This window comes from Cheilinus undulatus, linkage group 19 (genome assembly GCF_018320785.1).
Source record: "Cheilinus undulatus linkage group 19, ASM1832078v1, whole genome shotgun sequence".
Lineage (NCBI taxonomy): Eukaryota > Metazoa > Chordata > Actinopteri > Labriformes > Labridae > Cheilinus > Cheilinus undulatus.
The window spans coordinates 6,185,805-6,201,521 of record NC_054883.1 but is presented as its reverse complement, the minus strand read 5'-3'; the positions used below and the strand labels follow the sequence as shown (position 1 = coordinate 6,201,521).

General features: G+C 39.1%; 1 protein-coding gene across 2 annotated transcripts; it reads left to right on the top strand.

Moving 5' to 3' along the window:
• The first annotated feature begins 1,241 nt into the window (after window positions 1-1,241).
• ythdf3 (YTH N(6)-methyladenosine RNA binding protein 3) lies at window positions 1,242-15,405 on the top strand. 2 transcript variants are annotated; one of them, XM_041813795.1, is made up of 5 exons: window positions 1,242-1,647; window positions 2,050-2,074; window positions 2,342-2,421; window positions 3,743-5,401; window positions 14,349-15,405. In XM_041813795.1, the coding sequence occupies exons 1-5, from the start codon at window positions 1,624-1,626 to the stop codon at window positions 14,370-14,372; spliced, it is 1,812 nt and encodes a 603-aa protein (XP_041669729.1). In that variant the 5' UTR covers window positions 1,242-1,623; the 3' UTR covers window positions 14,373-15,405. The 2 variants fall into 2 exon arrangements, with proteins under 2 accessions (XP_041669729.1, XP_041669730.1); XM_041813796.1 differs by lacking the exon at window positions 1,242-1,647 and adding an exon at window positions 1,669-1,952.
• Window positions 15,406-15,717: the final 312 nt, after the last annotated feature.

Here is a 15,717-nt window from a genome sequence, read left to right as displayed (position 1 = left end):
ATGGTAGCCTGGAGGCTAACACCACTGATCCAACACACTTGCTGATATCAATATATTTCTGAGCCTCATGGGCATGTCATAATTATGAAATAAAAGGTCATAGTAATAAAATAAAAAGTCATGATTATGAATTAAGAAGTCATAATTATGAGATTAAAAGGCATGATTATGAGTTAAAAAGTCAGAATTAGAGGGAAAAAGTTATAATAATGAGATACAAAGTCAAGATTTTGAATTAAAAAGTCAAAATTATGACATAAAATGTTATAATTGACTAAATTACTTTTTAGCTCATAATTTTGACTTTTTATTTTTAATTATGATTTTTTTTATCTTGTAATTTTAAACTTTAATCATATAATTATGACTTTGGATTTCTTTTATTTAATTTCCTTACTTCCACATTTTTCTTTTTTAGTGGTGGAAATGGACTTCCAAATGCCTACAATGAAAAGTGTGTTTTTATTTAATTTTTCTTAATAATTAGTGTCATTATTGTATCAAAGTGACTAAATGAATCGGCCAGCAGACTGAAATTTGTATTAAATAGAGTAAAATACAATTCAGGGGGACGCTTCTCTTAAAAATGTCTAAACAGAGTGGCCCAGCACTACAAAATAATGCGAGTAAATTTAATTTAGCCATATTAAAATAAATTGCTCATAAATTGGGAAATTATTGTTAAAAAATACATCAAAATGCATATATATTTTTAAAAATGATGCAACATTTGTAGCTTTGCTGGCTGGCTAAGGGGACCCCTGTGTAATATTCTTTTTAGGGGCCCTAATTCCCTAGCTAGCCCCTGCTGAGCCTGGGTAGTGCAACATTTCCTTCACAAATACAGTTGAATTTGAAAAGAAATGGACCTAAATATATTAGTACCACCACTGACACTACGGCTGTTTGTAATTCTTGCTTTCATTTTCTCTCCACTACATATGTGAAATGTTTTTCTATGATTTTGGTTCGTTTTTACCACTTTAAATTCATGCATCCATTAACATCTTCAGCTGGGATTGGCATGTAGCCTGCTGGCTAAGCTAAAAAAAAAAAGTCCTCATGCAGTACTGACAAATTTCAAAAGGCTATCACAGATAGGATATTAGCATGACAGTAAACCGGTGTTATATTAGCTTGTGCGGCAAATATTAAGAAAGTATAAGGGAACTTGTTGTGTGTTTGTGACTGTCATGTGAAGTGTCAGTTTGTAACATGACTCAGAGCGTCACAGGCGGAAGGTCACGGAGCAGCAGATCGGAACGGAAGCAGAGTAAAAAGCCTATCCGCCATTGTGGGATATGGTGAGGGATATTCCAGTAAGACACTAGTCACTTTGAGATTGACTGTTCAAAACTCAATCTGTGGCAGGAACCGACACATTCACCGACGCCTTCTCCTGCAAACGTAAAGACGCCGTTTGTAACAGCCAGAAGAACCGGATCGTCGTCAGGTCTGAGGACGGGAGGAAAACGCCGCCTTGTACCCGCTACAGAGTGATTGGACAACCCGAGAGACGAGCCAGGAAAGCACCGGAGAGCCGAGCGGAAAGAGAGAGAGAGAGAGAGGCAGGGGAAGCCGTGGACAGTCTCACTAACAGCGATCAGTTTCGGTTCTTGGAGGATGTCTGCAACCACAGTCGATCAGGTTCGTGTACTGACATCTCAAATGTGCTATCAGATTAGCCGAGCGGCGAAATGAAACTTTGTCGACAACAGTTTGATTTGGTTTGTCATGCCGGATCAAACAGGCTAAAAAGTCTTTGATATATGATAGCTATTAGCTCTAATGCAGGCCGACTGTAGCTGGAGCCGGGTGCCAATGCGGCAGCATTTACGGGATGTCAGAGTGTTTGACATCCAGTCAATAACAAGTTACCTGTAAATGTAACATCCGGGCTGGGGGTTTTAGCTCGAGGTACCTCTGCTACCATCGACTGTTAATTCACACGGGTAGGATACAGCCTGCACTCTCTGTCTCTGTGTTTCATGTTTCCTGTCGTGATATGACAAGTCTCACCTCTTTTTCCTGTGCTGCCTGTTATTTCAGAGACCTAAAGGACAAGGAAATAAAGGTAAGTGTTGTTTAGATGGTGCACGAGCTCAAAAAGGAGGCTAATTAGTGTGGCAGTGCCACCTGTTTTGATTTCGAATTAGCTTAAATGCTACCATACTGGTAGATTTAGCTTTTAAGTTGCAGCAGTTTTTATGCTATGCCTATTGTGTGGCGCTGATGTTACACAACTATGAAATCTTGTCATGTCAAGGAGATCTTATACCTTAAATGTTAGCTTCTCAGTGCTACAGTGCAGCTCATTTGATTGAATGTCTTTTCCTCACAGTGCAAAACGGATCGATGCATCAGAAGGATGGAGTGAATGATGATGATTTTGAGCCTTATTTAAGCGGCCAGACAAATCAGGTAACATCCTACAATATCCTGTAATACTGCCAACACCTTTATTGTTATACCAACCTGTTACAACCTGTTACAGAGTAAACTGATATTGATGCTTCAGTGTAACCCCACACATGAATCACGCCATCTGGGACTAGATTTTTTATTTCTATGGTTATTTTTAACACCCATCTTTGCTACCAGATGGTAATGTCAGATGAGACAATTACTATTCAGCCTTTCTTTAATTCAAACTTTACTACAGACTCAGGGTCCAGATATTAAACAACACAACATATGAAAGGACACTACAAGACATACATGTTTTCATAAAGGCACAATTAATGTGCAGAAATTAATTAAGTTTATGACAAAAATTGTAAACATTTTGCACTTTAAAGGGACCTCTTCCAACGTCTCCATGATGGTGTCGTATATCTAACAGTACTGTATCTGATGTCAGAGCCAAAATGATTTTGTTCCCAGTGGAACCAAGTCAGCAGATATATTTATACACAAGATTTCTTAATACAGCATGTAGAGTATTAACTCATGCAGTTAGAAACATTTCACTTGCACTGCGCTATCTTGATCTCTTCTGTACTAACCTCAGCGCATCATTAAAGGCTACCTGTAGCCTCTGCGTCCTTGATTTCTTATAGTTTGCCCATAAGTTTGCAGTACACAGGTGTAAAATATGCATTATCTGAACTGAACCTATGAGCAAGAATGTTTGCTTGTGCATAAATCTAGCAGCACTGTTTATAGACATCATCATCGGGGTTTTTTTCTGATAGAATGATATCTATATATTTGACTCATCAAGATTGCTGTTGGTTTAAAAACAGGAAAGTTCAACGTCTGATCCTCTTGTGTAGCAGATCATAACTGCACTCCTACTGGCAGTAGATTTAATATTATGTTCATCCAGAAGACCAGCACTTCTTGAGTGAAAACATCTTTACATTTTATACAGCAAAAAAATAACAGCGAGTGATATATCTGTTAAAAGACAGCAGGAAATGCCACTTATAAATGAACAAGAAATATTGGCAAATTATGATGTGTACCATTTTGTTCACAGGGAGCGTCAAAAGAGACACAAACTAAAAAGTATTCAGCAGAGCTTTAAATACAAAGTCATTTTGTATTTTTGATGTTGTAAAACCAAATGTAGTCATTTTAGTTTTGTCATTTTCTTTTTGTTCCCAGTATGATTTGTGCTTCTATAACCCAACAGTCTATCTTTTATTATTTTCAGTATTATGTTAAATTATTACCTTTCTTGTTATTAAAACCCTTTTTATTTTACTACACTAATTTACTGTCTCCCCTTGCCATACAGAACAACAGCTATCCACCAATGTCTGACCCCTACATGCCAAGCTACTATGCTCCATCAATCGGTTTTCCTTACTCTCTGGGAGAAGCTGCTTGGTCCACAGCAGGAGACCCCCCCATGCCCTACCTAACTACCTATGGACAGATGAGCAATGGCGAACCACATTTTATCCCTGACGGTGTTTTCAGCCAGCCAGGTGCCCTGGGGAACACCCCTCCCTTCCTGGGTCAGCATGGTTTCAACTTTTTCCCTGGTAATGCGGACTTTTCCACCTGGGGTACCAGCGTCTCTCAGGGTCAGTCCACGCAAAGCTCGGTCTACAGTAACAGCTATGGGTACGCCCCCAGCTCGCTGGGTCGGGCTATTACGGATGGACAGGCAGGGTTTGGAAGTGACACACAGCTCAGTAAAGTTCCAGTCCTGAACAGCATTGAACAGGGTATGACAGGGTTAAAACTGGGTACGGACATGGTGGCAGCTGTCACTAAAACCGTGGGCTCACCCCTCGGAGGCACGGCAGGTATGAGCAGCATAGCGGCCAATAGCCTCCCCCCGTCTGTTAGCTCGTCAGCACCTAAACCCGCCTCCTGGGCAGCCATCGCCAAGAAGCCGGCTAAGCCACAGCCCAAGGTCAAACCCAAAGCCAACATGGGGATGGGGGGAGGTGCCGCCATACCCCCACCTCCTATAAAGCACAATATGAACATTGGTACTTGGGACGATAAGGGCTCTCTTAACAAGCCCACATTAGCTCAGACTATGATGCCCCCACAGCCTCTGGTGCAGCAGCCCCTCCTCGCTCAGCACCAGCCCCTACTGCAGAACCCCCTCCCCCCTCAGCCTCAGCACCAGCCCCAACACCAACACCAGCCCTTCCAGCTCCAGTCTCTCCAGTCCCCCCAACACCCTCACCCTCTCCCCCCTGGCCCCCCACACCTGCACCTTACCTCCCAGCCTGGTCCCCCACAGCCCCTTCATCAGCAACAACCCCAACAGCCTGGGCCACCCCCCAACCGCTGGGTGGCTCCTAGGAACCGCGGTGAGGGCTTCGGTCTGGGTGGGGGGGTCCCATTGAGTGCCTCCCCTTGCTCCGGAGAAGTACATCCCGTGCTGGAGAAACTCCGTGCCCTCAACAACTACAACCCCAAAGACTTTGACTGGAACTTGAAAAACGGACGTGTTTTCATTATCAAGAGCTATTCAGAAGACGACATCCACCGCTCCATCAAGTACTCTATCTGGTGCAGCACAGAACACGGCAACAAGCGTCTGGATGGTGCCTACCGCTCGCTGGGCAACAAGGGGCCCCTTTACCTGTTGTTCAGCGTCAATGGCAGTGGGCACTTCTGTGGCGTGGCCGAGATGCGCTCGCCGGTGGACTACAATGCCTATGCAGGCGTATGGTCTCAGGACAAGTGGAAGGGCAAGTTTGAGGTGAAGTGGGTCTTCATCAAAGACGTGCCCAACAACCAGCTGCGACACATTCGGCTGGAGAACAATGACAACAAGCCAGTGACCAACTCCAGGGACACTCAGGAAGTGCCTCTGGAGAAGGCCAAACAAGTGCTTAAAATAATCGCCACTTACAAGCATACCACCTCAATCTTTGATGATTTTGCACATTATGAGAAACGTCAGGAAGAGGAGGAGGTTCTGAGGAAGGTGAGATAAACACACATACAGACCCCTTTCTTGTGTAAACAGCTTGTTTGGATGCCAGAGAGAGTTCACTGTAGTTACCCTGTAATCCAAAGGGAGGCCAACTTTCACTGAGTCACTGTAGCAGCCTGTTGCCAGACTACAATCAGCTGATCTGGTTCCACCTGCTCTCACACAGAGGTTGTAACTTCCTTTGGCTGAATGAATGCTCTGGCATAAACGGAAGTTCCCAGAGGCCTGTCGGCACACTGACATGCTACTACATTACTCATAAGCAGGTTCAGGAAGCCGTGATTCTTCATCAGCCATCTTGTGCTCGTTGAGATTGCGATTGCAAATCTGCCCAATCGGAGTTAGATGCATAGAGCTTTCCTGAAATAGCCCACATTCCTGGCATTCCTCTCCATCAGACAAAGGCAGATGTAAGCTCTGATCTCCCTTTGAACGCCGAGCCTCTCTGCTCTCCACAGGCTCCTCATGCTTTATTAGTCTTTAACAACATAAGCCCTCGGCCTGCAAACTGGCTGCAGCGTGCCTCAGAGCTGGTACAGTCTGCCTCAGACAGTTTCAGCAGAGGGGGAGCTAAATATTTTGCAGTGGTGTACCAAAAATGAAGTAAAAACTGGGATTCTAATGGAGTGGGAAAACAGCAGTAAAGGAGCGACTAACATGTTGTCATCGCTATCACTGTGCTGAATCCATTCTTAGATTCACAGTATGCTAATCATATAGAGTTTAGAAAACCCCCATGACTCTCTCCCTTCTTTTTTTCCCACTCCCCTACTGCTGCAGCTCCATTGATGCTGTATTGACTCCTCGCAGCCGACCTTGTTAATATGCGCTGGGTTACTTTCTCATAAATATTTCAAGTCAATGTTTTCAGGCTTCTGAAAACAACCTGTCAGTAGAAAGCCTGTTTCATCCTGTGCTGTGCAGGCTTTGCACTGTGCTGCTTTTGTAGCCCTGACCTCCTACATGACAGGATCGGCCTGGCTGAGGCCTCGCCCTCCTTTGCCTGACAAGGTTAATTGTTCTCTATTGTCTGGCCCGCCCTTCTCCAACTTTGAGAGGTGTCAAACCAGCAAAGCTACCTCTAATGAAACACCTTCTAATGGTGTTTTTTTTAAAGATAACTTTCGATCTAAATGTTGCCGCAGGTTTTTATTAGAATGACTAATTAGGCTATTAATAATTAGAGGTTAGCTCCTTCCTGGCTCTTGATATACATTAGTAAAACAGCTCATGGTGCTATGGAAACATTTGTATTACACCAGTAAAGTTAAAATTGAAGTCTGCTCTAGCAATGGGGTTTTATTATCTTTATATTAGACCTTAAATCAATGAAGGCAGAGGGTTTTAATGTGGAAAATGAACATTTTTTCTTCACACATTTTATTAGGCTATTAAATAGTGACTTCCTGTAATTATCAAAGAGCAGGGTAAGGTTTGATTTTTAAAGAAATTAAAACATACTATATAACTGCCAACTTTCCTGAGTTTTTTCTCAGTTTGAACATTCCCTCTGGGAGTCATTGTGGCTTTGAGCCTCTTCACACCTCAGTTTCTTTATTTTTAAAAAAAAATCCTACTTCTGAAGTCTTCTTGGGTTGCTAAATCACATGCTCCCCAAAGTGGGAGTTTTTTCCTGTTGGAAAGACGTGACATAAAATAAGGTGCTGTTGAATAGGAAAACGACAGTCTGACTATAATTAGGGGCATGCAGATGCATAGGTTGAGCATCGGCCTTGTTGACAAACATTTGCCATATGATAATCATTTAGAATGTAGCATAAATAGATCTCAGTAGCTAAATCAGATCTGTTGTGTCCCATCAATTTATGGCTGGCAACAAGCACAATTAGCAGATTTAAAGAAATGTTTTTTATTTGGTAGAAAAAGTCATCTGTGGGACAAACTTTGATCTGTTTTCATGGTTGAATGTGAGACAAAATGTTGGCACTGTTTGTGTGTCACTCGTCTATCAGTATCAGCATCTTGAGTATCAGCCAGTGTAAATTTTGGCAGCTATTTTTAATTTTAGTTTTAGTCTTTAAATGAAATGCATTTTAGTTTCAGTCATTTCACCCCTCTTCAATTTTAGTCTATTTTTAGTTGACAAAAACTCAAAACATTTTAGTCTATTTTTAGTCCATTAAAAGTCCTCACATTTTAGTCTTTACTTTTAGGCCAAGCATTTATTTTCTTGCCTGAATCTGGTACCAAATCATGGTAGTGTGTTCTCTGCACTCTGCCAAACCTGGGGTCCCTGCTTTCTACAGCTAAGAGACAGAATAGATATAGATGCATTGCATTTTGACAGATTCACCCACAGTGGAGAAATATCACAGATTTTGAATCTCCGACAAAAACTAAATTACATTTTAATCTAGTTTTAGTCATCTTGATGGATATTAAACTTAGTTCTTGTCAGTTTTATTCATCACAGATTTTTTTTTGTTAGTTTTAGTCCAGTTTTGTCATGGAAAAAAGGCTGTCAACGAATAGTTTAAGTCACAGTTTTAGTCGATGAAATTAACACTGTGGCTATGCTACATGTGTTTGTATGGAACCCCATAAACAAATGAGTGGCAAAGAACAGACTTCTAAGCAGAAAAGAGCACAAAGCAGCTTTATTACATACGCTAAGATCGCACTAGCTGCAGGATATAAACATCACCTTCCTTGCTCCCTCACTTGCTCGCTGGGAATTTTACTATCTACTTCCTCTTGTGTTCTTCCTCTTTATATCAAAAAATTACTGGGACTCTGACAGGATAAATCATGGGTAGATTCAGGGTAAAAACTGTCTGCTTGCAATTGCACATGCAGCTAAATTTCAGAGAATTTCTTGAGTTTGTAGCATGTGTAAACAAACCTTTTCCCACTCTAAAGGCGTGCACCATACTATAAAGGCCACTGTTCCACCTGTGAAAATCAAACCATTTATCTGATTTTAATACGCACAAAGCAGTGGCACACTGAGAGTTACACACTGCTCCCCTGCTTTTAAATCCACACCACACCCTTCAAAGTTTGATATGTAAGGTGTGTTTTGATTACTCATGTCATATTGAATGACTGTGTGTGTAGTCATGTGTTTATCCCCAAGACCGGCATTACAACAAGCTTAGTGTAGTCTGTGTAAACATGACTGAATACCTGGGTTAGAACAAATCTGAGGCCTGCTGAGCTCATCTCAAAATTTTCCTCTTATCTTCCAAGAAAGCTCCATGTATCCTGATTGATGATAGTTTTATTAATCTAAGGAGAACCGTAAATGCTTTTTATTTTGAGTTATTTTCTTTTATTATCATAAATTGTGACAGTACCTTTCATTTCTTCTGGTTATAGTGTGCTGAAAAAGTATTTGCCCCCTTCCTGATTCCTGATGTTTTTGTATATTTGTCACACTTGAATGTTTCGGATAATCAAACTAGTTTTAATATCTCACAAAGACAACCCAAGTAAATACAAAATGCAGTTTCTAAATGATGATTTTATTTATTAAGGGAAAAATCCAAATCTATATGGCCCTTTGTGAAAAAGTAATTGCCCCCTGAACCTCATAACTGGTTGTGCCATCCTTGGCAGCAATAACTGAAATCAAGCATTTGGGATAACTGATGATGAGTCTTTTGCATCACTGTGGAGGAATTGTGGCCTACTCTTCTTCGCAGAATTGTTTAAACTCAGCCATATTGGAGGGTTTTCCAGCATGAACTGTTTGTATTTACTTGGGTACTGTATGTGGGGTTATAATGTAATAGAAAATACACATAGCATTATTTGGGTCTCTGTGATTTCAGTCTGATAGTTTTGTCATTGAAACCAGGTTTGTAAATCAGCTCTTTGTATAGTGTAATGTGCAATTGTTACAGTAAGGTACAGTATGATAGAATATTGTACAAATGATGCGATAAGCAAAGATACATTAATGTATTATAGGATCCAGTTAGAAAGAGTAAGATATGATAAACTATAAGATGCAATGCCATGTGACAATAATAAGCATTACTTTTAAAACTAACTTGTTACTCTACTGTGTTACATATAGAGCAACCAGAGTGCTGATGCAACCTGGGCTGCCTTCAGAATGCTTAAAAATTAACCCAAACATACTCCGATTGTCATATCAACTAGCTATCTCTGCACAAATAATCAAAATTATCTCATAACCTTCTCCTGACATCGCATAAGCGTCAAGGTCAGCTTATTAATAGGCTATTGCCAGTTTATCAGGTGTGCCAAAATGCATCAGTGTATTTTTACCATCTTCACAACCTTTCTGTGAAAATTATGAATTTCCAGTTGTGTTACGAGATGCATTACAGATTTATCTCATCAGTCCAATTACTACATGAATCCCTCAGCAGTAGGAGTGTAGAATGTTAGTTTTTTTGTTAGTACATTTTCACTGGGGTGACTTGAGATTTTTCACATTTTTAAAGAGTGCCTCAACAGAAAAAATGTTAAACTCTGCACTTGAGAACTGCATTACCAGAAATTAAAACCCTTTAATTTCTGATTCCAGATGTTGGTCACAAAAGGCTTCCAGCTTGCTGTAAATCTTGAAAGTATCAACTCTAACATCAGTCTGGTTTATAGCTCTGCAGTCTAATAAGAGCACTAACAGACTTAAAAAAAAAACCTTTACAGCTATTTAATATGTTCAGAATCTTACAACCAACTAGACTGAGGCATACAAATTACAAACACAATGCCTAATTAATTATGAATAAATTGAGACAGGTGCACAGCTGTTTCATTTAGAACAATACATCAAGAGCCTTGAACTTAGTTTCACCATCTAAGTCAAATGTTGTTCCTTTCATTTAAAATTCAACAGAACGGGGAAAATTTCACAGCGTCACGGTGTCCTCTCTGCTGTCTCACTAGATCAATAAGCTAGCGATGCCCGTGTCTAGCTTTGTTTACTTTCAACTGGCACACAGCTATATGTCAACAGGTAGGAGAGAAACAGAAACAGTGCATTTCTTTATAGAGCTTCTATCTTTCTTTTCTGTGCCCACCAAAAAGGAAGGTTGGGTTGAAGTTTTTGTTTTAGTAACTGATTTCTTTTATGAAAAACGCTTCCAATAACATATTACTTGTATTGCAAAAATAATGTAGTACATTATTTGTCGCAACAAAAAACAAATCTGAGTACTTTAACCTATTACTTTGTACTGCATTACCCCCAACACTGATAAGATACCATAGGAAATCAGAAGAAAGATTCACTATAAACAGTGGTGGAAAGTATCAAATTACATTTACTCAAATTACTGTAATTGAGTAGCTTTTTTGTGTACTTGTACTTTTTTAAATCGCTACTTTTGCTTAAGTATGTTTTGAGTGAAGTGTTGTACTTAATTACATTTTTAAAAAGCATCGAGAACTGTGTAAAAAAAATGAACACTAAAAGCAACAACAAGCAGGTCTAAGCTTTCTGCCAACAACATGAAAACGACCAGTTGTTTGGCTTTCACAACACCAGTGTTAATTTTGTCAACTAAACCTATGACTAAAAATGTTTGTTGACAGCTTTTTTCTCCATGACAAATCCTAGACTAAGACTAACAAAAATAAATCTGTGATGATGAAAACTGACAAAAGGTAAGTTCAGTTTTCATCAAGATGACTAAAACTAGACTAAAATGTAATGTAGTTTAAGTTGGATGTTCAAAATCCTAACCTTGCAAAGCAGATGGATATGCCCATTTCCGTGTTTCTCACGGGCGAATCCATCTTGCAAAGCTCCCATCTGAACAGTTTGAGCCCAGTTAGAAAGTGACAGGACCAATCTACGACAAGGGGCCATACTTTTAGGTACGGCGGAGTCGTGATGCAAGCAAGCAGCAACAAGAGGCCCGTGCAATTATGCTGGAAGAGATTAGCATGGACGCTGCTAAAGCGCCAGTTTTGTCAGAACTTGACGACATTTCTTTGTTAAAAGAAGAACAAAGAACAGCAGTGAGTTGTTTTCTTTTCAAAAACAACAAAAGTCGTGTACTGACATGTCTACAATCTCCATGGTTCGTGTTATGCAGCTCTCTATGGAGTTTACTTCTTGGTAGCAGCTACGACGTCACGTGTTTTGTTGCTCTGATTGGCCCGTGAGGATTTTTTATGGACTAAAACTAGACTAAAATGTTTGGAGTTTTCGTTGACTAAAACTAGAGTAAAACTAAAAAGGATATATATGACTAAAATGCGTCTAAAACTAAAAGACATTTTATCTAAAGACTAAGACTGAGACTAAAATTGAAAAATAGCTGCCAAAATTAACACTGGAAGACACACTACCATGATTTGGTACCAGATTTAGGCAAGAAAATGAATACTTTGACTAAAAGTAAAGACTAAAATGTGAGGACTTTTTGTGGACTAAAACTAGACTAAAATGTTTGAGAGATTTCATAGACGAAAACTAGAATGGGTAGAAATGACTGAAATGTGACTAAAACTAAAAGACATTTCATCTAAAGACTAAGACTAAAATTAAAAATAGCTGCCAAAATTAACTTTGCACAACACATGACGGTCAGTACATGCACATAACAAGAGAATGATTCCACATTTCTTCCCAAGACAGCTGTTGCATTGTACTTTAGGTTAGGTCAGTCCTAATAATGAATTACCTGGTTAGAAGTCCATATTTTCTTGTTGTTATTGCACATTAAGGACAGGCCATATTTCACTTTTAAAGCCTCTTGGTAGCTTCTCGGGCTGAATGTTTGCAAAAATAATCGAATTGCAATTTTTTCCCCCTAAAACACAAATGTGAGTTAATATGCAAAAAAAATATGCATGTATATTTAAGCAATACATCATTCAATATTATAACCAACATTCAGTCAGGAACACTCTCATCATACGTTTAACCATTTTATTGCAAAATGGATATACAGTTTTACTTGGTGAAGAAGGCTCTGGTCAAAAGATGCTCCTTGGGTTGGGTGCTTTGACTTTCCAGGGAGTGCATGGCTAAAAACCCCCATATGAATAGATACATTTATGACAATGTATATTAAAAACAATGAAATTAATTCAGAAGAAATAAATCCATAGCGGCATGAATCTAAATATGAGGCTGCAACAAGCTTTAAGCTATAAAGGAGGTGGCTGGGGTGGAGGAGGTGAAGCTGACCACAGCTTTGGATACGACTTATGTGAACTTAACACTAAGCTTCATCAAATTTGGATAGAATTAATTATTTTTGCTCATATGGCAATTTTGATGTCAATTGCTTTATTGAAGGGCATTATCATTTTTATGATCCTTGTTTTGTTTAAGAAAAACACACTTATAACAAGAAAGGGAGGATTTTTGTAGACCGTTATAAAAGCTTTGAGACTTGAATTTTGGCATAATGTACAGTGCTTAACAAATTTATTAGACTAACCAAAGTAAGGTTTATGCCACAGCTGCCCTAAATTAACAGCATTGGTAATTACCAAAATCATTTTTTATGTTTCTACAATGGTTAATACACCAATATGTAGAAGCTCTTTAACTCAAATATTTTTAATGCTAAAATATAATTATTATTTTTATCCATGAATTTTCAAGTTTACTGATTTACAAAAAAACTGAAAAAATAGTAAAGCACATTAACATTTCTTGATAAATTCAAATTATAGTTATTTAATTGCATTCCTGAAGAGAAAAATGAGTTTTAGTGGTTGAATGTTATTCTTGATTCATTTCTGACTTCTCAGAGAAGCCCAGTGAGCCGGCTCAAATTTGGGTGAATTCAGTTTGAAATTCCTCATTCCTGTTCAAAATGGTAAAACGTGGAGAGTTCACTGAAAATGAAAGAGTCCCTATTAAAATTAAAGCACTTCATGATGCTTTGAGACAAGTATGACAGGTGGTCTAATAGATTTGTTAAGCACTATACATTAACTCTCTGCTACAAAAAATAGAATAAATGGGTTTATTAAACTTGTATTTTGACACATTTCAAGTTAAAGAAATATTGCAACTTGTGCGATTTGTAAATTGCAGCAGGCCATATTGCTATTGAATCTAATTTTGCAATTAATTTCCCAGCCCTAGTAGCTACTCAGTACTTTGAGTAAATTTTAAATGTATGCCCTTTGCATACATTTTTTAATTAAATCTTGATTAGATTTATAGACCAATACTTTAACTTTGACTTAGGTCAATTTTAACCAGACTAACTGTACTTTTAATTGAGTACAATAGTCTTTTACTTTTTCCACCTCTGTGTTTGACACCCTACTAGAAGTGAAAATGTACTGTAGCGTTGTATATGATGGTGCAAAATTAAGCAATCAGCTATTTTGAATTGCCAGACCTCTTTAAAAGTTATATTTCCTGTTTTTTAACGTTCTGAAACCATCATTTAGTTTCATGCATGAATGATTAAAACTGATAAAAGTAATGAAACCTCTTAAGAGGAGCAGTTGTATAGAAACTGCTTTAAATGGACTGTAATTGAAACATTTATCACAAAGTGAGCGAAGCTGTAAACTCATTGCACGTCTTTGAGTGGTAATTAATTAAAGAACATTCATTGCTAGACTGATTTCTTTGCATATTTCTCAGAACATATGAATGCCCTCAAAAAGAGACATTTAGAGATGTTTGTAGAGTGTAATGAAGATATGCAGATAAACACATTAAAGGCATTTATTCGCTGCGTCTTCTGAGAATGAAAACATTTCCTTTAATAGAGGGGGATTCTGTCTTTTAATCGATGATACCTTCAGGACTTAAGGGAAGTCACATTTTATTATTGTGCCAAAAATCTCAACTTCTACTCAGACACAGAAGTGTAAACTACAAGCAAACTACTTTAATTATTCTAATGAATGGGATCAGCTCTGAAGTTGGACTTGTAGCTGCTTGTTTGTGCCCCATGTTGTTGTTCTGATGCCATCCACTGATCATCTTTCTCTCTGTTTTTTTGTCTCTTGCCAGGAGCGCAATAGAAATAAACAGTAAGCTTCAAGCAAGCTCTCTGCTAGAACTGCAACACTAATGACGTAGGACCTTAAATACAAATTTTTGCCTAACCACGAGGAGGAAAGGCTCTCAAAATCTTTCCGCTGAAGACGACAATGTATCTGAACACTTGAACATGACGCTAGGTGGACTCATCTGTATCTGGTGCATCAAACCCTGTGTTCCTGTCTCACAAGAAAAAAACAGCGTAACCCACTTCCTCTAAAGCACTTTCAGTCCTCCTAAACAGCCTCTACCATCACCCTTAACTATCTAACTGTGTTCTTCTTTGATTTTGTTTGTGAACGACTAACTGACTAACCCGAGTAGTCAGCAGATTTCAAAGGCTTATTTGTTAATTTCTTAATGCCTCAGTTGTTTGGGAGATCAGCGAGCTTCATGAAGAGAATTAAAGATGATATATATAAATAAATCTACTTGAATCTGTATTCAGACATCTGATCCTCCTTAGACAGACGTTCGGATGATTGACAGGTGGGATGAATAATTGGGAATACAGCCACAATCATGCCAATCACAGGACGAATCCTTCCCTCTACCTGTTCCCTTCCTTTCTGCATCTGTTTCTGTGTACCAAAAGATTACAATTATGCAGCAGGCTGGCAATCAGCCGGCCAGTGCACATCTTTTTTTTTCTTCTCTTGTGATTCTGTCATTCTGAAGTGCATTTGTCTGAGGAGAAACCTGCTGCTCCGGTGTCGATGTACTCTGCTGTACCTCAGGCTCAATCAGACTGACTGTCCAAAACAACTCTGTGCACTTTTGGGAGAAACCCCCACACATCACTCTCTTCTTTCTGCTTGGCTTGACCGGGACTCCCCCCCCAAAAAACGGCAAGACATCAACCACAAGGATGTGACAGTTTTCTCCTCTAGGTGACTCACTAGCTAAATAAAATTACCCATGTTTAGCGCAAACCTCTGCTTTTGTGTTTTACTCATTTGCATCACAGATAAAAACATAACCTCGATGCTTCATCATGTCACAAATATACACTGGGACACAACTCTCCTCCTACAGCACAAGCAGATCTTTCACTTTCTATTTGCCTACGTTCCTCTAAATAAACAGCCGTGTGTACAGTAACTGCTCTGCATTTCCACATCTGCTCTGCATTTCCACATTAAACTGACAATGTGTGTGAAGTGTGTCAGTGCGCGGGGGTTGTCTATACACTCAAAATATCAAAGGTGTACAATAAATAGACTTGAAGATGACACTGTATCAACATGTTTGCTATGTGGGAGGCAGCACTGCCAGCTGTAAGTGGGGTTAACATTTCAGTACAAATGCAGGAGAAACAGTTAGTACTCGAATACACACT